Source organism: Bolinopsis microptera, chromosome 12 (genome assembly GCF_026151205.1).
Source record: "Bolinopsis microptera isolate Bmic1 chromosome 12, MBARI_Bmic_1.0, whole genome shotgun sequence".
NCBI lineage: Eukaryota > Metazoa > Ctenophora > Tentaculata > Lobata > Bolinopsidae > Bolinopsis > Bolinopsis microptera.
Genome location: NC_087083.1, coordinates 13,264,495 through 13,290,226, shown reverse-complemented (window position 1 = coordinate 13,290,226; position 25,732 = coordinate 13,264,495). Strand labels below are relative to the sequence as shown.

At 36.5% G+C, this 25,732-nt stretch overlaps 1 protein-coding gene and 2 long non-coding RNA genes across 3 annotated transcripts in view; all 3 read right to left on the bottom strand.

Moving 5' to 3' along the window:
* Positions 1-179: 179 nt before the first annotated feature.
* On the bottom strand, positions 180-931 carry LOC134824285 (uncharacterized). The gene is made up of 2 exons (XR_010161378.1): positions 752-931; positions 180-581 (listed from the first exon to the last, which is right to left on the bottom strand). It is a non-coding gene; the product is annotated as an uncharacterized LOC134824285 (long non-coding RNA).
* Positions 932-6,832: 5,901 nt separating this feature from the next.
* On the bottom strand, positions 6,833-7,434 carry LOC134824549 (uncharacterized). Its single transcript, XR_010161425.1, has 2 exons — positions 7,038-7,434; positions 6,833-6,998 (listed from the first exon to the last, which is right to left on the bottom strand). It is a non-coding gene; the product is annotated as an uncharacterized LOC134824549 (long non-coding RNA).
* Positions 7,435-8,656: 1,222 nt separating this feature from the next.
* Positions 8,657-25,732, bottom strand: part of LOC134823927 (lysophospholipase D GDPD1-like) — a 48,245-nt gene continuing 31,169 nt past the window's right edge. The window contains exons 6-11 of the mRNA XM_063835524.1: positions 11,682-11,768; positions 11,148-11,299; positions 10,750-10,805; positions 10,297-10,429; positions 8,820-8,881; positions 8,657-8,667 (exon numbers count right to left, since the gene is read on the bottom strand). Coding sequence (XP_063691594.1) covers positions 8,657-8,667; positions 8,820-8,881; positions 10,297-10,429; positions 10,750-10,805; positions 11,148-11,299; positions 11,682-11,768 — 501 coding nt within the window. The remainder of the gene's footprint in view (positions 8,668-8,819; positions 8,882-10,296; positions 10,430-10,749; positions 10,806-11,147; positions 11,300-11,681; positions 11,769-25,732) is intronic.

The following is a 25,732-nucleotide window of genomic DNA, read 5'->3' as shown; positions in this document are numbered from 1 at the left end:
AGTTTAGTGGTTAATTGAGTAATTAGTTAAGTAATTAGTTATTGATCGGGTGATCAGTCAAAAAGATAAATCTTATGATTTGAAAAGAGTCCGCAATAATCAGGAACCAGATGATTTAAAACGAGATTATTGACAAAATCCTGACAGTTCAATTTTGTAGGACCAATTAAAATAAGATTTTCGTAGCAAGACTTTTAAACACAAATTTTGATGAAAAGGTTGGTAATAAATTAGTTTGACGGAACCAAAGTTCAGACCTGGAAAAAAACATCACAAAACTTAATCTGACATAGCAACAGAAACATCAAATATGAGTCACGGTATCACTATACAGTACACTGTAAATGAGACTATCACAACATTAGGTGCATGATTATAAATTTCATAATTATATTCACATAAATTTATAATTAAATTCAGTGCTTTTAATCATGACGGAGAGGGTTTAGTTGAGGTCGCATTTAGATAGTTTACTAGTGACTACCGACTAGAACAGACTAAAGACCCTAAGTTTACTGTGATCACAGATGTGTTGTTAGTCCGTACGTCACCGGTCACGTGAACCGTCATGTTTCACAGATCTGTGGTAAATTGAGATTCAACACAGAATCTACAAAGCTACGCCACAAGATGTTTACAATTTTGGTTTTTTTAATTAAGGGTCACCCAGAGTTGTTTCTCTCTGAAAGGCCGATCAAAAAATATAAAATGGGTCGTACAAAAATGCATGGAATGATCATGAATATGAAACTTTCCCATGTAAGTTGGTTCATGATTTCTCCAAGTCTTGACTTTCTGAATCTTCCTCCTCCACGGCACTCTTCTCTTCTAATTCAGGTTCTTGTTCTTCGAGTGTTGCAGCCACAATAATGGAATTATTGGCAGAAAAGTCAGCTTTAGGGAAATCCGGTTCCGAGCTGACATATGAAGCTACAGGCATAAACCCAACTATTAAAAATTTTTTAAAAAAAAAAAAAAAAATTTTTTAAAATAAAAGTACCCCAAAAATAAAAAAACAGTTTTAAAATTTTTCCCCCCTAAACAAAAGTTTTATCAGAAAGGAACGGGGAAAAAAAAGGGAAAGAACCCAAAATAGTAAAAAAGATTCTTATGTTAAAAAAATTTTGGGGGGCCCAAAAATATTTTTAAAAAAATCCAAAAATTATTTTGAAAACAATAAATAAATTTTTAAAAAACAAATTTAAAAGTCAAAGGTTTTTAAAAAGCCCAAAATTTAAGAAAAAAAAAATCAATAAATTTACCGAAAAGAAAAAATTGGGGCCCAAAAAAACCTAAAAAGAATTCATTTAAAATTTATAAAAAAAAAGAAATAAATTATAATTAATTAATAAAAAAATTTAATAAAAACCTTTTTGGGGGGGTTTAATCAAATTTTTTTCACAAAAAACTTTAGCCTTGGGAAAATCCGGGGTGGGGCCAAAAATTTAAAAAGAGGGGAAAATTTTGGTGGAAAAAAATTTTTTGGGGTTTTTCCCCCAAAAAACAAGGAAAATTAAGGTCCCAAAATTTTTTCCTCGATTTAAAAATAAAGGAAAAAATTTTGGTTGGTTCAAAAAATTTTCCTGAAAAATTTTAAACCCCGCCCGTTTCCGTTTCTCCAAAAACAGGTTTTTCGGGGAAGCTAATGGAAAAAAATTCATTTGGGTTTTTTCCGGAAATTGGAGTATTCGTCTACAAAAAGAAAATCCAATGGTAAATTAAATGGAAACCCAAAACCCCCTTTCTTTTAAAATTTTTCCCAATTTTAATCCTTTTTTTTTCCCCCCCGGGAAAAGTTGGCCCTTCGGGGGCAACCGTGAATTTCGCCCCCCCCAACCACATAAAACCCCTTAAAAAAAAAAAAAACCAAAATTTTTAAAAAAAATAGAGCACCAAATATACCAATAAAATTCCCCTTAATATAAAAATTGCACAAAAAAAAAGGGGGGGCCAAACCCCCGGGGCACCCAGTGTGAAAAAAATTACAAAAGGTTTAAAAAGAAACCCAAAAGGTAAAACCGGGTAAATTGTGCCGGCCCATAAAAAGGCGGGGTTTCCCAAAAAATTTTTAAAAAAAATGCACCTTTAGAGAGCCCTTTTTTTAACTAAATTTAAAAAAAATAGTTTCCAAAAAGGGCATTATGTTTAAAAGGGAAAAGTACCCCAAATTGGGAATGGTTTTTGGAGGGCGGTTTCTTTTTTTTTGGGAAAAAATTTTGGGGTGGGAAAATAGGCAAAAGAAAAATTTCGAAGGGGAAAAACCCACTGAAAAAGGGAATTTTGTAAAACCCCAAAAATTAAAATTTACACAATTCCTCGTTTCTAAAGCCCACCCAACAAAAATAATTTTCTTTTACCAAAAATACAACGGGGAAAACTTAAAATTTTTTTTAAAATTTTAATTTAAACTTTTTTTTTTTTTGGGAAAAAAACCCCAGGAACATGGGGCCTTTAAGGGTTTAAATTCTGTAAATGCCTCCAGAACGGGCCCAAAAAAGGGCCCAAATTTGAAATTTTTTAAATATTTTTTAAAAACGGGTGGGGTTTTTTTCCAATGAAAAAAAAAATTTTTAAAATCCGGGGGAAATATTAACTAGACCACACGGAAAAAAAACATTAGTAAAATTTTGGAAACCGTAAAAACAAATATGCCCCCAAAAAAATTTTTTAAAAAAACAATTTAATTTGGTAAATTTCTGGAATAAAAAAATTTAAAAAATATATAAACAAAACAAAAAAAATTTTTAATTAAAAAAAAAATTAAAAGGGTTCACCCCTACTGGCCAAAAAACCCAAAAATTTTTTTAAATTTTTTACAATTTGGGGCATTTGGTGGAATCCCCAGAACAGAAGGGGGAAAAAATTTTTTTTAAAAAAAAAAAATTGCAAAAAGGGAAGAAAAATTTTTTAAAAAGGGAAAAAAAAAACCCTAAAAAGGGAAAAATACCTACAAAAAAATTTAAAACCCCTTTTATTCATAAACAATAAGCAAAGTTTTCAAAATTTCTAAACCCCCCAAATTTTTTTTTTCCCCGAATGGGGTTTTTGTGGGGAAGAAAAAACCCAAAAAATTTGGGCCATTTTTTGGAAAAACCCTTTTTTTTTCAAAAATTTCCCTTTTTTTAAAAAATTTTATACAAAAAGCCTGAAAAAAACCAAAGGTTTTAAAAAAAAAAAAAAATTTTTCCCCCTTTTCATTTTTTTGGGGGCCCTTTTTGGACATTTTTTTTTTTTTAAATATTTTTTCACGTCTTTTTTTTCGGGGTTTTGGGATTACCCACCAATATTTTTTAAATTGGGGTGTAAAATTAAAAAGTACCCCAAAAAAAAAAAAATTAGTTTCCCTTCTGTGGGGTTTTTTTTTTTGGAAAATTTTTTCCGCCTTTTTTTTTTAAAAAAAAAGGTTAAATTTTAACCCCCAAAAAATAGGGGTTAATTTGGGTTTTTAATAAAAAGGGGTAAAAGGGGTTTTTTGGGTTTTTGGAGATTCCTTTTTTTTGGCCACTGGGAAAACCCCTTTAAAATTTTTTTGGATTAATTTTTTTTTTATTTTTGTACTATTTTTTGAATTTTAAACCGAAAAAAATTTTTGTTTTAATTTTTGAAGGTTAGGGGGGGTGGGGAATTTTTATTTTTTTTTTAAATTTTTTTTTGGAATGGATTATTTGTATTTGAACTTTTAAATTTTTTTGTTTTAATTTGTAATTCTTTTTTATTGAATTTAAAAAGGAAATCAAATTCCATAAATTTAAGGGGGTCCTTAAACCTAGGATACAAATAAAAAATTTTTAATTTTTATGAAAAAAACATAAAAATAGGGGCCCTTTTTATTTAATTTAACAAAAATTAGGGGTTTTTAAATCATTCAAAACTTTTTAAATTGACAAAACAAAATAAAACAAAATTTAAAATTTTTTAAATTTTTAAACAAAAACCCCAACAAAACACCGTTAAAAACAAAATCCCCTAGACAAAATGGAAACCAAAAATTTTCAATTCAAATAACCCCTTTTAAAACCCAATTGGATATTTCTACCCCAAAAAAAAATTTTTCCTTTTTTTTATGATTCCTCTGGAAAAGAATTGTCCCAAATTTCCCCCCCCTTTTCCCCCCCCCTCTCCCCCGAACAGTCAAAAAAACCTCCCCCCCTTTTCCCCATACCACCGGGAGATTATACTTGTTAGATATTTTGAAAATTAAAATTAAAAAATTTTAAAATTTTTAAAAAAATTGGATAAGTTTAAAGGGAATTTTAACGTTTTATAAACACAAACTCCGGCATGGCAGGGATTACTTTTCAATTTTTCCCCGACGCGGGGAAAATTAAAATAATTTAATGCGAGCCCCAGGGATTAAAAAAAAAACCCCGGGGCTTTAGCAGGGGGGTTTTTTAAAAAACCCGAGCGGCCGGCGTTTTGTGTTATAAACACCTCCGGGGGGGGGTTTTAACCTGAACTAATTTCGGGAAAAAATTTTTTTTTTCTACTAATGAGATCAGTATAAATATTATGGAAAAAAATGAAAAGGGAATTGGACGTATATTTCACTAATAAATAAAACTAAGTACAGACATTTTAAAATTTAGTTTTATTTAAAAATTTTTAAAACATTAACCCGTCAGAACGTACAAGGTAAGGGCCGCGCGAAAAAATAAAAATGGAAAAAGCGATAAAAGGTGGAGTTGATATCGTGTCATGATGTTCATCAAAGTATACGACTATAATATTATATGGCTCATATCAAACAGTGCAATTGCTACGACAAAATTTACCGGGCAAATGTAACCGTCGAGACAAGTTCTGGAACTGGTCCAAGTAATGTAAGTGTCCAAACATTACTTGTAATAATATAAGCAGTATGCTGGAGTTTTGCCAGCGCCTGCAATAAAACCGATATGTAGATCAAGTGTATTAATAGTTCTTACGTCAAGTCATAGGTCGCGTGACATGTTTTACCAATGCACGTCGTAGTAGTTAGTCACGTGATACAACCGTGATACAACCCGTGATATTATTAAGCGTTATTTATTAAGCGTTATTTATTAAGCGTTATTTATTAAGCGTTATTTATTAAGCGTTATTTATTAAGCGTTATTTATTAAGCGGGAAAAAACTAACAGCCGGGATTATCAGAATCTATCCGCCCGGCCGGCTGATTATAACCCGGAGGTGTTTATAATTGAAGTACACATAATATAAATTTGGTGCTTCTGGTGTGTAACATGATGTATACTTTGATAAACAAGCTCTTTAGCGTATTTTTAGTTATTTGACCTTAGGAGCAACAGATAAGCCAGAGGTAGCAAATTTAAATGATTTGACAATATTTTGTTATTTTATGAACCTCCCTGTGGAGCTCTCTACTGGACAAGGCGTCATGTATTGGTATGTGTGTAGATAATTTACACATTGTTATACATTTAATATTGAGAATACATTTAACAATTGAGAGTTTGATAATTCAAAATATGTATGTTATATAATGGGTATTCTGGTGTGTAACATATCACAACATGATGACGTATACTTTAATAAACAAGCTATTTAGCGTGGTACCGTATAGAAGGAAAATGTACAGTATAATTGTGTGGTGTCAGGAGAAGCATATTCTCATATATTTGTTCATAAAATCTGAACTGATAAAAAAGTCCATAATCTCGGTTTTTCAACACTAAGTCTCGCTTGAATGACTTAAATGTACATCTTTGTTGGGTATATTTTAATGTCGAAGTGTGTATTAAATGTTAGAATTTATTTATTTATTCATATTTTATGGTTTAAATACACGTGTCATCATCATAGTTCTCGGTGTGAAATTGTATATTTCTAACTTTACAAACTTCATGGCTGTTGATTATTACTGCTAATCTCAAAGCTATAATTAGACACCATAACTTAACCAATTAAAAAGTAATTAATTAATTAAAAATGTTGCAATAAAAACGTAACCTAGTATTGTTTATAGCTTTATAGGGTGTTCACGAAACATTGGTACGGTTTTAAACATCTGTAAATTAATTTACGAAAGAGCAACAAGCTATATTTAGCTATTTAGCTCTTATCTTCTTTGTAAAACTATTGTATAAACCCACCTAAACATTAAACAAGGGCAGTCCCAGTTTATCTCACCACTCTCCGACACAGCCCCCGGAACACTACAACACCACGCGACGTGACGTCACAACACCACGTGACGTCACAACACCACGTGACGTCACAACACCACGTGACGTCACAACACCACGTGACGTCACAACACCACGTGACGTCACAACACCACGTGACACAGACAATTACCCACCTAAACACGGACAGTCCCAGTTAATCTCGCCACTCTCCGACACAGCCCCCGGATACTGTTCCTGTACCTCCTCACTCACAGCCTGTCCACTTTGTGCACTCTGCTCGCTTGGCGGCACGTCGGCGGCATCGTCGGCATCCTCCTCGCGTGCAGCTGCGATTTCCTCGTGCAGTGCTGTGACCTCCTCGCGCGAGGCTGCATATTCTTTAGGTCTGATTCTGTTATGAAGTGAACCTCGTCCTTACCTTCGATGTAGCTGTACGACATCGCAACCTACTTTACTGGGTTATTAATTAAAGTGAAATTAAATTAATTAAATTTGAATTAAAGTGAAAGTACGTTTTATCATTATTAAGTTATCAGGACACTTATTTTATAAGGATTTGACTGAAGAAGCTGATATAAAAACAGATTTATTTAACGTTAACAAATTCTGTAATTCAAGAAACACGGTGTCTTTTACCAGCTCACAGTTTTGAGTTAAAAACTTAAATTACGCAAATCACAAATGAAGACAATAAGGAAGCTGAGTTTATCTATAAGTTACAAAATAAATCAGATACAAGGGCAAAAACACTGTCTAAAACATCACAAGACCTTTCGTAAACTAACACTTAAACATTAAACTCTCATAATAACTTTCAACTGTTGTACATTGTACAATGTATACCATAGCACTGATACTACAATCTGTACACTGCTATTAACACCACTGTAACAGTAACACTACTGTAACACCACTGTAACACTACTGCAACACTACTGTAAGTGTAAACAATGTAACCTTCATAACAAAAAGTAAGTCTGAAACAATAATATATACATAATTTTAAGGTCATACCGTATTCGGATTTAATCTAATCGGCTTCGAACTCATGCAATAAATGTTAGTGAAGACTTATGTTAGAATTTAATATAAAGCTTAAACACACTTCAAAATAGAAACACACTTCAAATTTAATTTATGTCAAACAAAATTTACATAAAATAACAGCTACACATAATACATTTCTATAAGTTTTAAACAACTTCTTAATTCTTAACAGTTGCTTTCTGAGCGCCATTTGAAACAAATCGGATCCTAACTAAAACCCCACAGCAATAAATTTAAAACAATACCTTAGTCACAGTAACCACGTCAAAACCCCGCACATAAACCCCCTGCAATACCCCCTTGTCCAGGGAACCAGTGAAAAACCCCCTAGCAGTCCCCGTAATCCACCTTAGTCCCGAACCAGGGGTACCCCTAGTATTTTAACCGTGGAAAACCACCTTAGTCCGTAACACTGAAAACCCCTTGTCAAGTAACAGTGATAACCCCCATCACGGCCAGGGGAATACCCCCCTTTTGTCCAGTAACCCGGCAAACCCCCCTAGTCCAGTACCTGCCCAAAAAACTGTCAGTTAAACTAATCCACCTTAGTCACCAGTAACCCACGGCAAAACCCCCCGTACAGTAAAAAAGGAAAACCACCTGTCCCCGTAACCACGGAATTTCCACCTGGCACAGTAAACCGGCAATCCCTGGCCAGCCCCGGGGAATACCACCTTTCCAGTAAGTTAATACCCCTTGGGAAGTAACCACGTGAATACCCCCTTAGTCACGTAAAACCAAAATCAATACCCCCTTCCATAAACGTGGGAAAAACCCCTTATCCCCCTTAAAAGAAACCCCGTGAATCCCACCTTATACCCCGTCCTCAATCCCCTTAGTCAAGTAACCACGTGCAATACCATTTTTTAAATTAACCAGTGAATCCCCCAGTCAAGAAATGGAATACCCTTAGTTTAAAAAGTACCAGGCAATACCCCCAAACTTTTTCCTTCCCCTATAAATAAAAAAACGGGGGAAAATTTTTCTTAAATTAAAGGACCATACGTTTTATTTGGGGTTTGAACCCGGGGTTTTAGAGTCCCAAAAAAAGGGGGCGGGAAATTCTTTTTTAAAAAATTAATTTTTAAAAAATGCCCCCAAATTTTTCGAAAATTTTCATGAATTTGGTCAAAGGGGCCAGGTCTTTGGGGAGAAAAAACCATCGAGTTAAGGGGGGGGGGGGGGGGGGGGGGGGGGGGGGGGGGGGGGGGGGGGGGGGGGGGGGGGGGGGGGTTTTTGGGGGGGGGGGGGGGGGGGGGGGGGTTTTTAATCATATTTTGTCCCTTTTAGTAAAGTAAATTTTTTAATTTTCGTTATGTTTATCAAAAGTTTGTTTGGTCGATTACCAGAAAGTTTAGGGAAAAAAGTTATGGGGTTTTTAGGTTGGGGTTTGGAACCGGGTATTTTAAAAGAAAAATTTTTAAATAAACGCGAGGGTATAGTGTTAAAATCGTTTAGACCTTTTTTATGAACAGGAAAATTTATTTCCAAACTGGAATTAAATTTTTTTAAAAACTTAAAAGGAAGCGGGTTGGCTCAAAAAGTATTTACCCTTTTTCCTGGATATGGCGGCCCCTTTCCTTTATTGGGTAATATTTTAATAAAAATTTGATTTTCGTGTAATACCAAAAAAAATACGAAAACGATGGTTAAGTACCCAGGCTCCGGTTCTTACTCCTCGTTTTTCTAGATGCCAGAGTAACAATCTGGGTGGTTACTTGTTATGTTTAAACAAGGTTTGTATAGCTTACAGTTTTTTAAATCAATAAACTTTCAAATTGTTTTAATTGTTCCTTATTTCATTTCAAAGAAAATTTGCCGAATGACCTTTCATCTTTTCATGCCTTGACAAGTGACCGAGTGTAAACAAAATTAGGGACACCGAAACACCAGTTGACCAGTAAACTGGTCATAGCAATTACATCGGGCCCTATATCAACTTAATAACACCAGAATGTGTGGGTGTGTGTGTCTGATGTCTGTCTGTGTGTAATTTCCGAACGGTTATACAAAAAAAACGGTAAGAGTTACGGGACTGGTTTTTTTGGTATAGTGCCGACAAAACTCTGATGAAGCCCGTAAGCAAATTTTTTTTAAATCGGCCGGTGGTAAGTGGTTTAATTGACGGTTTTGTACCACAAATGTTGCATAAAATGGCTTTAGCAGAAAGGCAAGAGTTACGGGGCTTGCTCTCTATATCTCACTACTGTATAATATGTAGCTGCATTTAAGTAGCGTCATAATTGCGTTAGCCCGGGAAGATTCGCTGTAATGTAATACCATAAGCTTATTAGGGGAGGAGGACTGTTAGTGTTTGGGGTCTGTTTGGACTGCAGAGAGAGAGAGAGTTCATACGACAATGTTATGCGTGTTTTCAAATATAATGTGCGGGTGTGGTGCGGAGTTAACAAGGGTTAATTTCTATAACGATTTAAATCTAAATAGAAAGCGGTTCAAGACGGGAGTGATGAGGTGTAATACTCGGTGTTCAGACCTTATGATCATGGAATGTGGTGCCTCATGGCTAATAATGACTTAATTATCCACAAGAAATAACTGATTATGAGATTATTGTTTAAGAAACTATTGGGTCACCTAATGCGGGTTTTGACTCAACGGGTAATTAATCCTACCCTTTTTAACTGCGGCAGTGAAATCCCGGCCGAAGGCCGGGTTACACTAGTGCACCTATAAGTGAAGAGATACTAATTACTGATTAATGATTTGTGGCATTTGTACGGGGTTGTAGAGTACAAAAAAAATACGATAATTCGTGAGATTAATGCCAGGAATGCGCACAGATCTTTAATCAGTTAAATTACAGTGAAGTTGTCCAGATCAGGTGTGTAGCACGATTGTAAAACCACTCGAGGTTAATCAATAATCATATTTCGTCTTGATAGTGAAGTATTGTTTCGTTATTGTTATCAAAGTTTGTGTGTCTGATCATCGTGAAAGTTTAGGTAGATATAAGGCATCATGGTTTTAGGTTGGTATTAGGAATCCTGGTTATTGGTAGAGAAGTAATGTATATGTATATTGTAATGTATATGTTATATAATACAATAATATGTAATATAATATACAAACGAAAAAAAAAAAAAAAAAAAAAAACACTTACGGATTGCACATGATGGGAGTAATAAGATGACAGAACCACTTAGGAAAGGTGGAGAGAAAACCACTTTTGTTGCTGATATTAGGGATTGGTATTTGGTAGAAGTCAGCTTTCAGTGGAATCCAGGGTAGGAGCCCTGAGGTGTAAATTATTAATTACTAATTACTAATTAGATTAATTACTAATTAGACTAATTACTAATTAGACTAATTACTAATTAGACTAATTACTAATTAGACTTAATTACTTATTAGTCAATTATTGCTTGATTAAATTACAGATTATTCTCAGCTTGAGACTTAAAATTTATATAATAAATGTTTGTAATATCCAATTGAGGCACATGCAACCCCATCGCGGGTTTACTACTACTTAAACTCAAATATCAGAAAACTCAATCCATTAACTTGAATTGAATTTGAATTAATATTATTCTAATAATCACATTTCCCTTACCGATTAGCATGAGTAGGGAGTAAATTGACACTTCCATCATACTACAGAACGACAATCTGAATAGTGTGATCAGGTTTGTTAGATGAATCGTGAATGTCCAAACTAATCAACTACTCAACTAACACGATAACTACTATGTAATTATGTCTAATCGAATGATCAAGCTTACCTTATTAGCTAAATTATAAATTATAACTAATGCTTATGTAGGATAAAGGAACATAAAGCAAGTAATTCAAGCTTTACTTCAAATTAAAAATCAGCGTTTTATCTGCACAACATCTTTGATGGTTTCGTCTAGAAGCTAGTGCTATCGACCACAAAACAAGCTAAAAACCAAGCAAATTAAATCAATCTAATTATCCAATTAATTATCCAATTAACCCCAATTAACCCACATGTTAGGGTTATGCTCCCTACACAGCGAAGTGGTATGATGACTAAATGCTCCCCAAATTGTGAGATGCTCTCTGTTGTACTGCTTCGTCATATCTGATACTTTGCGGATAAGTTCGTCTCCACCAGGCTTCAGGTCCATCTGCATCGGTACCTGTACAGAACGGCCACATAAATGCTACAATATCAATTCTCTGTACAGAACCAGTAACGTGACGTTATATGGAGTTTTTCATCAAACATACACCTCATTTGGGATCGTTAAAAGAGAAATATTTTATCAATATCGTTATATTTTTAAAGATGTTTTACAAATCAACGGGTTAGACATATCTTTCAATTTCATTCTCAATAATAATGATAATAAAATAATGAAATGAATACATATATATATATATATGTCAGTCACACCTGCCCAAGCTAGAGAGCCATGGCAGGGCCAGCAAGCAAGGCCCGGACCAAAGCAAACTGAGCCGACTGGGTATAAAAAATATCAATATGGAAACAATAGTAACAATAATGAAATGAATACTAACAGTAGGGAACTTCTTGTAGAGATCCTCCAATCTAACCAGTGGCTGCTGTACCTCGCATCTCATAAACTCTCCCGGCTCGCAGGCGACCTGCAAATTATGGGGTTAATTTTACTCATTATGTTAATGAGGGGGTAATTATGGTGTATAATTAATGCGTATAATTGTATAATGAATAAGTACTTAGTACATTCCCCTGTATTTTCTGGTCTTTTATTATTTTGTCCACACAATTACAGAATCTAGTTTCTAATACTGGAAAATGTCGTACATGCCTTGAGAAATTTGCAGACAACATAAGATATTGTGCAGATAGGATACATATCAGTTTGTCCCAAAAATGTGGATGTGCAGTTAGAATTGCTCTGCAGATAACAAGGTTACCAGGTTTCTTCTACCCATGTCTAACAGGGACAAAAGGATTTCGCGATTATTTTGGCCAAAAATCGCGATACCGCGAATTTTAACAGACTATACATTAAACTATACATAAAATTTGTCGCAAATAATGGGAAAAATCGCGATTCCGTACATGCCGCGATTTCCTTTTGTCCCTGATGTCTAATACTCGATGACGTCATGATGATGACGTCATGATGATATCATGCTACAAGTAACTCACAAGTGGTCGGGTTTAAATGAGGATCAAATTGCACGGCGCAACGTATTTATTTACATCCCCTTGTATCTTAAATTGATACAGTAATTATGTAATCGATTGTAATTATATTGTAATCGATTGTTGCTAGTTCCCCTAATTTCATGGTTGTTTGCGCCATAAATAAGGCGTCTGCCGAATAAGCCAGAAGTAATATAATAAATAGTAATCTACCCATGGGATACGCATTATAGAAGTGGACCACATACAAAAAAAAACTGGTTTTAGGAATTTTTAAGGGTTCGGTATGTTTTGGCCACAGATGGGCGCTGCGGCACTGACATGTCCGGAGATTAGCCTTTTATCTACATATCTCATATCTCTCAGATTATTGTACACAATTTCAACACTTAACACGCACACTATGCATGTAAAGTGTCCAAATTGTGTACAGTAGTCACAGTTCCGTATGTTTTCCACTGTTGGCGCAGTTTTATGAAACATCAAATGACTATGTAATTAATGTGTACAGTCGATTAACATCCAATTCGAGTAGAACAACAATAATTGGTATTTGAAGCATGTAATTAGTAATACCTCTAATTATAACAGACCATGATACCATAGCAACAGAGGACGAAGAGCTTGATCACAAAACATTACTTTGCGATACACTATACAGCCTCTATTTGTTTTAGATAGCTCTTTTTGTTTTGTTTTTCTATTTTTATTTAGTTTTGTTTTTTTAAGCTCTTGTTTTAAAATTTGAAGTATCTGCAACTCTCATTTTTTCAACGTTTCTTTGCACTTGTTTGACTAAAAACCTTTATGCCAACGATTTCAATTATACCTCACTATCATATCAATATTACAATTCAAAAGATTCTTTTTGTCTGTCTGTACGATCGCCCACGTGCAAATCAGATGAGAAATAGGAAGTTGCATAGTAACCATGGTAACGGTGTTCAAAAGTGCAAGTGCAAAGATTTGCGAGTGACTTTTTGATTGGTTTTGTGGTAATTACGTGGTGTTCAGTGCGAGCTATATTTTAATTGGCTGTATCTTCGGTTGTGACGGATATTTTTTGATACGATAAAAACTGATTATATAATATATACATTAGACAACAAATCAAAAACAGGACACTATTTATGAAACACCCTGTATACTGTGTATAATATAGAGTATGGACTGTGCACCATTTCTTACTGTTGACTTAAGCTATCTTTAAGAAAGGGTAAGTCTACGATACTTACGTTACGGGTTACCACACCATAATACACGTCTTGTGTTCCCCATTCCATGTTCTCAGTTCATTTGTTATTTTACACAGTGTGAAGCTATTTACACAGTGTGGAGAGCTATTTGTTTATCCATATCACGTTCACCTTGTCTGCACTAATTGACTTGTTACGTGTTATTTGTTTGCAATGTGTAAGCCTTGTAAATCTGAAGTTGGTCTCATATTATGTCTTCAGTTTATAAGGTTCTTATCATTTTGCATTGTTCAGAATATATTTGTCAGTTCAATTCAATTTGTCTGGTAAATTTTAATAATCTCATATGGTCATTGATTTGATTTTTCGGTAAGATTCTATATCAATGAGTTAAGGTATTTTGTAGCACCACGTACATTTTTTTCTAACAAGTTATGATTTATCTCGCTAATTCTGGTGGAATGTCCATATCGAATTTCTATTCCGTCTTTGGTTAGTCACCACCAACTAAGCACCAAAGGAGCTCTAGTCTCTACCACACGCTATAGCGTGTACAATTGTTCACTGTACAGACAAATCTGTGTAACGTTTATCTTTCCTTTCTCTTCAGCTTATTTTTAATGACGTGCGGTATGAGGTGAACTGTGTTGGAAGTCTGTTCCCCATTAACATTTCAATCTTTGTTACAGGAACTTGCTTGTTTATAATTGTTTATTTCAACCTTCGTGATGTACATGTCTGTTTATAATAATGATTGTACGCTACTTCAAGTGCAGTTGTGTCGAGATATTGTACGTGATGTCGCTTAGTGCTGCAGTTGTGTAGTTTCAGGGAGTGTAACGAAACTATTTACAACAATTCCTTGCATGGTTAAAAGTTTATCGAGGCCGTCCAGTTTCTGTTTGCAGTTTGTGAGAGGGTTGCACAGACCGAGAGGAGTGTGACCCTTTCAGCCTTTACCTATAAAGGGTCGTGACTTTACAGTTCACAAAATCATTGACAACAATCGTCTATAGAATAATACTTAACGCCCACAATAACGTCAACCCTGACAGTTAGACTAGGAAGATAAATTCCCAGCAATTCTAGGAATTTGTGACGACGTTCTAGACTGCAGATTAGCTAATCAAATTGAGAAAATTGTGAAGATCACTCGCGATCTTCGATGAATTTAGTCATATTTTTAGTTGATACGTTGATACCAGTGCCTACCTCAGTTTAACATTCTACACTCAGTTTTCTTTAACTAACTTAAGATATTATAAGAAATTTGGCACAAGTAATCATCTGCATTCTGCACTGATTGTTATTCAGATTTCAGATGGTCTGATGGTCGTTATTCTCGTCTACTGCCCTTGCTCCAGTCTACCCTGACAATGGATCACATGCTTTTGTTCATTGTTCCGCTTTCAGTTTATTGTTCTCAGTTCCAGAGTCTATTTCCTCAAGGAGATTTAAAGGACAGTGTATTGTTAACTGTAGTTTTGCTCCTCTTAACGAGTACACCTGTTAACAGCTTTACTGCTCTAGTTCTAACTTGGAAGATAGATTTGTAACATTTAAAATATTGTATAACCACTATAAGGGCCCCTCTTAATTATTAAGAGGTCGTTCAAATATTACGTAATCAGCCGACCCCGAGGGGGGAGTGCCAGGGGGTTTCCAAATGATTAAGATAGTGTAATTTTGATACAATAGCTATGTGTAAAACTGATTACGGATGGGGGAGGGGGGTTACAGATTTTCTAAAAAGTGATTACGTAATATGTGAACGACCCAAAACCAGTTTGTTCTAACTTTTGAACTATCTTGTGATAATATCTGCAGCTTTTTTCCCTTATTTTTCTTGGTCCCTACTTAAAGTTAAGGTAAGTTTTTATACATCTTTTTTACGTCTACCTACAACAGAGTAGGAAGAGGAACATGCTCATAATACCCTACAATTGTATCAAGACATGACCACGTGAAGTCATCACAACACCACGTGACGTCATCACAACATCACGTGACATCATCACAACATCACGTGACGTCATCACAACACCACGTGACGTCATCACAACACCACGTGACTAAACATTTCTCAAGGCATGATAAAGTTCACCACATGGGCAGTCCTGAATGTAGCAGTTTTGGCTGTTTTGTTGATTTACAGCCTCAGCGAGGCCTCGTAAGTACATTCTTAAATTATAAGTTTCCATTTACAGTAAAACCCAAATTTACCAGACCCGAATTTACTGCACATTTTCCTTTTCTCCCAAACTCTGCAGTAAATCGGGGTAAAATTACTGTACATAAGATAGTACAAAGATCGAAGACACATTTCTATGAAGTATGATAGAAACATTTTAATAAGCATGTTGAATCTGCATTTTATTAATCATCTCATTTCACAGTGATAGAAGAAGGGCGATAAGCTACGATTCTAGGCGAATAACGATTCGGAGCAGTGGTAGTTCGGATGATGATACCCTACTCATTGCACTTGTGGTAGGCTTATCTGTCGTCGGTTTGCTTGTAGCTTGCTGCTTTTGTAATGGGGGTAACTGCGGGGGTGACGGCGGGGATGACGGCGGGGGTTACGACGGGGGTGACGGCGGGGGCGGAGGTGACGGCGGGGGCGATTGAATAGTGTAAGTCATTTCCATTTACAGTCTGTTATAGTCTGAAGTCTGAGCAATGTTGAGTTGATTCGGGATAAATTATTAGTATGTAATAAGGTTTTTAAACGAAATTGAATGTTGTATAATTCTATACTTTTTTTGATTCTTTAATATAGCTTCTTCCTCAAAATAGCTTCTTTATAATTTTATACATTTTACCCTGGAAAGAAGCTAAATAGTACATACAGTAACCTATTCACTTTGAATAAGGTTTAGAATTGTATTAGAATTGTTATTAGAATTGTTATTAGAATTGTTATTAGAATGGTTATATAGACAAGAAATAAGCTTGCAACTGTCTTGTGTCTGTCTAGAATTTTATGAAAATACATTATGTGTATGTTATTTTATCAACAAACTAAGATAAAATCATATGATTTTACTTAGTGTAATCAGGTTTGTGTAATCACAAACCTTCACAATTTTGCCTCAGATTTGGGGGGTTGCAACCTCCAAATATACATAAATACCTATACCTATTTTGAAATCGGAGGGAATAATAAGTATTTATGGGGTTGATGCCCCCCCCCCCAGATTTATATATTTTCTACGCATTAAATTATTTGATTTAATGGTACGTCACAACACCACGTGACGTCATCACAACATCACGTGACGTCATCACAACACCACGTGACGTCATCACAACACCACGTGACGTCATCACAACACCACGTGACGTCATCACAACACCACGTGACTAAACATTTCTCAAGGCATGATAAAGTTCACCACATGGGCAGCCCTAACTGTAGCAGTTTTGGCTGTCTTGTTGATGTACAATGGCAACAGTATCGGCGAGGCCTCAAGAAGGAGGAGCACTTCGTGGTCGTAAGTTCTCACGTTCTAAATTTCCATATAATACAGTAAAACTCAAATTTACCGGGCACTGATTTACCGGGCCCTGATTTAACAGGCCCTGATTTACCGGGCCCTGATTTACTTTGTGGTCGTAAGTACATTTTCCCATTCCAAGTTTTTATGTACAGTAAAACCCCGATTTACCTCGCCCCGATTTACCACAAACCCCGATTAACCGCAACCATATCCTTTCCCCAAGTAGGTTCTGTTTCTTAGTGTTGTAATTAGTTTCAAACTAATTACAACACTGCAAATCTATTACATTTATTGAGAATTATGTAACGTGATGGAAATATTTTATAAGGGTAATATTCTATCCAAACCCAGGATACATAACATAATGAAGACTTTGCTGTAACTTTGTATGAAAAGCATAAAATATATTAATACATTATGTAAACAATCATAATCCCGATTTACCGGTCATTTTCCCTTTCACCCAAAATAAATCAGGGTAATATTACTGTACATAGGACAGTACAGAGAATGAAGATAAATTCCTATGGAAGAAACATTTTAATAAGCATGTTGAATCAGCATTTTATTGATCATCTCATTTCACAGTGATAGAAGAAGGGCGATAAGCTACGATTCCAGGCGAAGGAGTAGTAACAGTGGCAGCGGCAGCTCGAGCAACAGTGAATCCATTATTCCAGGTGTCGTTGGAGCTATCATAGTCTTCTTCGCTTTAATATGGGTTTGCTACAAAGATTATTGGGGTGACTGCGGGGGTGACGGCGGGGATGACGGTGGGGATGACGGCGGGGGTGACGGCGGGGGCGGAGGTGACGGCGGGGGCGATTGAACAGTGTAAGGCATTTGCATTTACAGTCTGTTATTTACTTTGGTTACTTTGGTTGTGTTTATCCTCGTAGCAGGAAGGGTCCTCAGATTTCTGACCACTTCGATGGCGAGTAGCCTACCAGGGAATTAGACCAGCTGCAGCTTTAACCGGAAGTAGGAGGGTTGTCCGGTATCAAAGCAATAAACTTGGACAAACTAACTTTAAACGACTCAAACGTAGCTTCAGCTTTAATATTATCAGGCACTTTGTTCCACAGTTTTGGTCCTCTTACAGCAAATGAGCTGTCATAGAGTGTCTGGTTGCTCGAGGAACTAAACCTAGACAGGGAAGCGATGATTGCTTGGGTACCATGTCTGGATGTTTTTGTGAACCTTATATTGCTGCAATTGGAGACAACATTGTGAAGGATCTTCCACATCATCAGAATAGTGTACCGTTCCCTTCTGCGCTGCAGTGATATTAGCTTTAGATGTGAAAGCCTCTCCCAGTAGTTCATATTTTCCAGACTGCATATACGAACGGTGAATGTTCGCTGGACCCCCTCCAAAAGCTGGATCTCAGTCACCTTAACAGGGTCCCACAGCGGACAACAGTACTCTAGTAGGCTTCTGACCAAAGACTTATATATAGGGTAGTCATTAAGAGATTAAGGTCCAAACACGAGTTTTGAAGACACTAAACACCCATGACAGTGTGCTTCTAGCTTTCTTGACCATATTACCGATCTGTTAGTGTTATAGTCTGAAGTCTGAGCAATGTTGAGTTGATTCGGGATAAATTATGAGAATGTAATAAGGTTTTTAAACAAAATTAGATGTTGTATACTTTTATACTTTTTTTGAGTCTTTAATGTAGCTTCTTCCTTAATGTAGCTTCTTTATAATTTTATACATTTTACCCTGAAAAGAAGCTACATATGCATAGTACATACAATAACCTATTCACTTTGGATAAGGTTTAGAATTATTATACACAAGAAATAAGCTTGCAACTGTCTTGTGTCTGTCTAGAATTTTATGAAAATATATTATGTGTATGTAATTTTATCAACAAACTAAGATAAAATCATATAACTTTACTTTGTGTAATCACAAACCTTCACAATTTTGCCTCAAATTTGGGGGGTTGCAACCTCCAAATATACATAAATACCTATACCTATTTTGAAATCGGAGGGAATAATAGGTATTTATGGGGTTGATGCCCCCCCCCCCCAGATTTATATATTTTTTACACATTAAATTATTTGATTTAATGGCACGTCACCACGTGACGTCATCACAACACCACGTGACGTCATCACAACACCACGTGACTTAACATTTCTCAAGGCATGATAAAGTTCACCACATGGGCAGTCCTAACTGTAGCAGTTTTGGCTGTCTTGTTGATGTACAATGGCAACAGTATGAGCGAGGCCTCAAGAAGGAGGAGCACTTCGTGGTCGTAAGTTCTCACATTCTAAATTTCCATATAATACAGTAAAACTCCAATTTACTGGGCCCTGATTTACCGGGCCCTGATTTACCGGGCCCTGATTTACTGGGCCCTGATTTACCGGGCCCTGATTTACCGGGCCCTGATTTACCGGGCCCTGATTTACCGGGCCCTGATTTACTGGGCCCTGATTTACCGGGCCCTGATTTACCGGGCCCTGATTTACCGGGCCCTGATTTACCGGGCCCTGATTTACTGGGCCCTGATTTACCGGGCCCTGATTTACCGGGCCCTGATTTACCGGGCCCTGATTTACCGGGCCCTGATTTACTTTGTGGTCGTAAGTTCTCACATTCTAAGTTTTTAAGTACAGTGCTCCCCAATATAACTCGCCCCAATTTAACTCGCTCCAATTTACCTCGCCCCAATTTACCTCGCCCCAATTTACCACAAACCCCGATAACCGCAACCATATCCTTTCCTTAAGTAGGTTCTGTTTCTTAGTGTTGTAATTAATTTTACACTTATTACAGCACTGCATTACATTTATCGAGAATTATGTAACGTGATGGAAATATTTTATTCGGGTAATATTCTATCCAAACCCAGGATACATAACATAATGAAGACTTTGTTGTAACTTTGTATGAAAAGCATTAATATTATACATAATGTAAACAATTATAATCCCGATTTACCGGTCATTTTCCCTTTCACCCAAAATAAATCAGGGTAATATTACTGTACATAGGACAGTACAGAGAATGAAGATAAATTCTTATGGAAGAAACATTTTAATGAGCATGTTGAATCTGCATTTTATTAATCATCTCATTTCACAGTGATAGAAGAAGGGCGATAAGCTACGATAGAAGAAGGGCGATAAGCTACGATTCCAGGCGAAGGACTAGTTACAGTGGCAGCTCGAGCAACATTAATCCCATTATTCCGGGTGTCGTTGGAGGCATCATAGTCTTCATCGTTCTAATCTGCGTTTGCATCAAATGTAACAAATCTTCCCAGGCACAGAGAGCAATTCCAGCCCAGACAGCTGGTGAAGTGCATCCTCCAGCGTCATTCACGGCAGCAAATCCTTCCGTAGATCTAGATGGAGCCACACAATATCCTCCCTACAATCCTGGAGTTGATGGAAGCCAGCCCCCTCAGTATCCTGGTTACAATCCCGCAGGAGATGCTGGACCCCCTGGTCAGTATCCTGATCAGTATCCTCCAGTGTTATTCACGGCAGCAAATCCTTCCGTAGATCTAAATGGAGCCACACAATATCCTCCCTACAATCCTGGAGCTGATGGAAGCCAGCCCCCTCAGTATCCTGGTTACAATCCCGCAGGAGATGCTGGACCCCCTGGTCAGTATCCTGGTCAGTATCCTCCACCAGTCCCTGAGCAAAGTTCTCCTAGAAAAGGTTTTGGTTTTGGTCCTCCACCAGTCCCTGAGCAAAGTTCTCCTAAAAGAGGTTTCGGTTTTGGTTTTGGTAGAGATTTCTCCGGGGGTGACGGCGGAGGTAACGGCGGAGGCGGGGGCGGGGATGACGGCGGGGGCGGTGGACACGGTGGGGGCGACGGTGGGGGCGATTGAACATTGTTTCTAAATGTAAGTCATTCGCAGTTATAGTCTAAACAATGCTGCAATGTTGACTTGATTCGGGATGCATTATTAGTATGTAATAGGTTATAGGTTTTTAAACTATTAATAAGATTTTTTATAATTTGATACGTCTTCTTACCACGGGAAAAGCTAACATTTAGTGACCAATTCACTTTGAATAAGGTTTAGAATTGCTATTAGACCTTTTTGAGCCTTAATAATAATGTATCTTCTTTATCAAGAAATAAGCTTGTAACTGTCTTGTGTGTAACTGTTTATTAAACGAAATAAGATGTTGTATAATTTTATATTTTTTTTGGTTCTTTAATCAGCTTCTTCTTTAACGTAACTTCTTTATAATTTTATACTTATTACCCTGGAAAGAAGCTACATAGTACATACAGTAACCTATTCACTTTGAATAAGGTTTAGAATTGTTATTAGAATTGTTATAGACAAGAAATAAGCTTGCAACTGTCTTGTGTCTAGAATGTAATGACAATATTATATGTGTGTATGTAGTTTTATCAACAAACTAAGATAAAATAATTTTACTTTGTGTAAAATCAGGTTTGTGTAATCACAAACCTTCACAATTTTGCCTCAGATTTGGGGGGTCGTCAACCTCCAAATATACATAGCATAAATACCTTGTAGTAGTAAACCCGCGATGGGGTGGCATGTGCCTCAATAAAAATATTACAATCATTTATTATTATATCAATGTATCATTAAATATTTCAAAAATATCAGTAACGTATGGTTGATCCTTCACACTTGGTAAAATATATAAAAATAAAGTTAATCTACACTAAAGAATAAATAATCTATATTATATAAATCAACAATATTAACTCCCCATCTTCATGTAGTCATTTATCAAAGCGGTAGAAATCCAAGTAATTTTAGTACGCGGTGCGCAAGGAATTTCGTTTTTTTTTAAAATGTGTAGGCAAGATAAGCCTAAGTGTGGCAGTGAAAATTGAAAAATAAGTTGCAGAATAAATTGCAGTGACTGACTGTCAAATGCATTATCGCAGTTCATTTATTTGACTGCACAGTGCACTAACGTTTAGGATTCTTACAGCTGTTATATTTTGCTAATATTTTGTTTAAAAGTTGTAAAGGACAAAGTTCTTGTCCGTCCACGAAAGGTTTTCTAGGTCAAGTTTTTGTTTGTCCAGTAAGTAACGTACAATGTTGTCCTTGTATGAATTAATAAACTTATCTTGTAACTTAGGTACGTTGAAGGGAAGGATTTTGTTTATTTCGTTTATCGTGTTGTTATATAATCGTGGTCCTACGTTAGAGATGCTATAATCGGTGATCCGTAATCTGTTGAACTTAATTTCAAAATACTTTGGATTTCTCCTTTCCGTTTGTCTAAGCGGTGATTTTTCAAATATACTACAGATACTCGATGGTGCTACTCCCATATAAACCTTGTGCATCAAAGTTAGACAGCTTTTAGCAATGAGATTAGGAAGAGCCAAAATTCCTATTTTGTTGAAGATGGATTTTGTGTGAGATGGTAGTTTACGTTTTTCTTTGTCGTAAAAATAGTTATGATATTCTGAATCAATGGCGCGAATAGCTTTCTTTTGAGCAGAGAATAAAGACTGAATGGAATTTAAAGATTTAGTACCCCAAACAGTAGCGCAGTAATACAGGTGAGATTGAATTAAACTATTGTATAGCATTTTTTGAGCTTTATTCGGAATGGAACCTAGGGAGGGAATAATAGGTATTTATAGGTATTTTATCAAATATCATCTAGGGCAGCTAAAAGTTACTTTTTTGGACGTTTCAGAAGATTGTGAGCAACATTGATTTTTTGAAATTTTAGGTGAAAATTTCATAACGAAATTTGTACTTAAAATTTTCGATTAAAAATTTCTCTGGAAATATTCTTAGTTGACATTGTTCAAAATGTTCAGAAACTCCTATATAAGCAACCTTTTGCTAGTACTATGAACTGTTCATTATTCTTTGATCAAATAAAAACCCTATTATATACAACCCAAGTTTAAGGTACATAAAGGCAAAAAATCAAATTTTTCCAACACCAAGAAATTGATTTAAAACTTGATATCCCCCCTCATGCAGTAAGAACACTTTGAACAGCTTTAAAAACTACGAATAGAATTGAATATACTATGTTAAAAGTGGGAAAAATACTGAAAAAACAACAAAACCTTTAAATAACCATAAATATACATAAATACCTATACCTATTTTGAAATCGGAGGGAATAATAGGTATTTATGAGGTTGATGCCCCCCAAATTTATATGTTTTTTTTAACGCATTAAATCATTTGATTTAATGGTACGTCACAACACCACGTGACGTCATCACAACACCACGTGACGTCATCACAACATCACGTGACGTCATCACAACATCACGTGACGTCATCACAACATCACGTGACGTCATCACAACACCACGTGACGTCATCACAACACCACGTGATGTCACCACAACACCACGTGACGTCATCACAACACCACGTGACTTAACATTTCTCAAGGCATGATAAAGTTCACCACATGGGCAGCCCTAACTGTAGCAGTTTTGGCTGTTTTGTTGATTTACAATGGCAACAGTCTCAGCGAGGCCTCAAGAAGGAGGAGCACTTCGTGGTCGTAAGTTCTCACATTCTAAATTTCCATATAATACAGTAAAACTCCAATTTACTGGGCCCTGATTTACCGGGCCCTGATTTACCGGGCCCTGATTTACTTTGTGGTCGTAAGTAAATTTTCCCATTCCAAGTTTTTAAGTATTTTAGGCATCATGTAGCCTCCAGGCTCGACAAACCCCGACAAACCCCGACATATCCCGACAAACCCCGACAAACGGGGTTTGTTGGGGTTTGTCGAGGGGTTTTGCCTCGGGCCCACCGGCTACATGAGGCCTTCTTGTATAGTGTTTTTCCACGTAAAGCTTGATGACTCCGTCTCGGCCTTTTGTTGGGAGACTCAAAAAAAAAGAAAAAAAAAAAAAGCCTCCAGGCTCGACAACCCGGAAACCCCGTCAAACCCCGTCAAACCCTGACAAACCCCGACAAACCCCGACGAACCCCGACAAATCCCGACGTGTCAAGATATGTCGTATCATGTCGGGCCCACCGGCTACATGATGCCTTATTTTTAAGTACAGTGCTCCCCAATATAACTCGCCCCAATATAACTCGCCCCAATATAACTCGCCCCAATATAACTCGCCCCAATTTAACTCGCCCCAATTTACCTCGCCCCAATTTACCACAAACCCCGATAACTGCAACCATATCCTTTCCTTAAGTAGGTTCTGTTTCTTAGTGTTGTAATTAATCTTAAACTTATTACAGCACTGCATTACATTTATTGAGAATTATGTAATGTGATGGAAATATTTTATACGGGTAATATTCTATCCAAACCCAGGATACAATGAAGACTTTGTTGTAACTTTGTATGAAAAGCATTAATATTATACATAATGTAAACAATTATATAATCCCGATTTACCGGTCATTTTCCCTTTCCCCTAAAATAAATCAGGGTAATATTACTGTACATAGGACAGTACAGAGAATGAAGATAAATTCCTATGGAAGAAACATTTTAATAAGCATGTTGATTGTTGAATCAGCATTTTATTAATCGTCTCATTTCACAGTGATAGAAGAAGGGCGATAAGCTACGATAGAAGAAGGGCGATAAGCTACGATTCTAGGCGAAGGACTAGTTACAGTGGCAGCTCGAGCAACGTTAATCCCATTATTCCAGGTGTCGTTGGAGGCATCATAGTCTTCATCGTTCTAATCTGCGTTTGCATCAAATGTAACAAATCTTCCGAGGCACAGAGAGCAATTCCAGCCCAGACAGCAGGTGATGTGCATCCTCCAGCGTCATTCACGGCAGCAAATCCTTCCGTAGATCTAGATGGAGCCACACAATATCCTCCCTACAATCCTGGAGCTGATGGAAGCCAGCCCCCTCAGTATCCTGGTTACAATCCCGCAGGAGATGCTGGACCCCCTGGTCAGTATCCTCCTCAGTATCCTGATCAGTATCCTCCAGTGTTATTCACGGCAGCAAATCCTTCCGTAGATCTAAATGGAGCCACACAATATCCTCCCTACAATCCTGGAGTTGATGGAGGCCAGCCCCCTCAGTATCCTGGTTACAATCCTGCAGGAGATGCTGGACCCCCTGGTCAGTATCCTCCTCAGTATCCTCCACCAGTCCCTGAACAAAGTTCTCCTAGAAAAGGTTTTGGTTTTGGTCCTCCACCAGTCCCTGAGCAACGTTCTCCTAAAAGAGGTTTTGGTTTTGGTTTTGGTAGAGATTTCTCCAGGAGTGACGGCGGAGGTGACGGCGGAGGCTGGGGCGGGGATGACGGCGGGGGCGGGGGAGACGGTGGGGGCGATTGAACATTGTTTCTAAATGTAAGTCATTTGCAATTATAATCTAAACAATGCTGCAATGTTGACTTGATTCGGGATGAATTATTAGTATGTAATAGGTTATAGGTTTTTAAACTAAATAAGATTTTTTATAATTTGATACGTCTTCTTACCGCGGGAAAAAGCTACCATTTAGTGACCAATTCACTTTGAATAAGGTTTAGAATTGCTATTAGACCTTTTTGAGCCTTAATAATAATGCATCTTCTTTATCAAGAAATAAGCTTGTAACTGTCTTGTGTGTAACTGTTTATTAAACGAAATTAGATGTTGTATAATTTTATATATTTTTTGGTTCTTTAATCAGCTTCTTCTTTAACGTAGCTTCTTTATAATTTTATACTTATTACCCTGGAAAGAAGCTACATAGTACATACAGTAACCTATTCACTTTGAATAAGGTTTAGAAT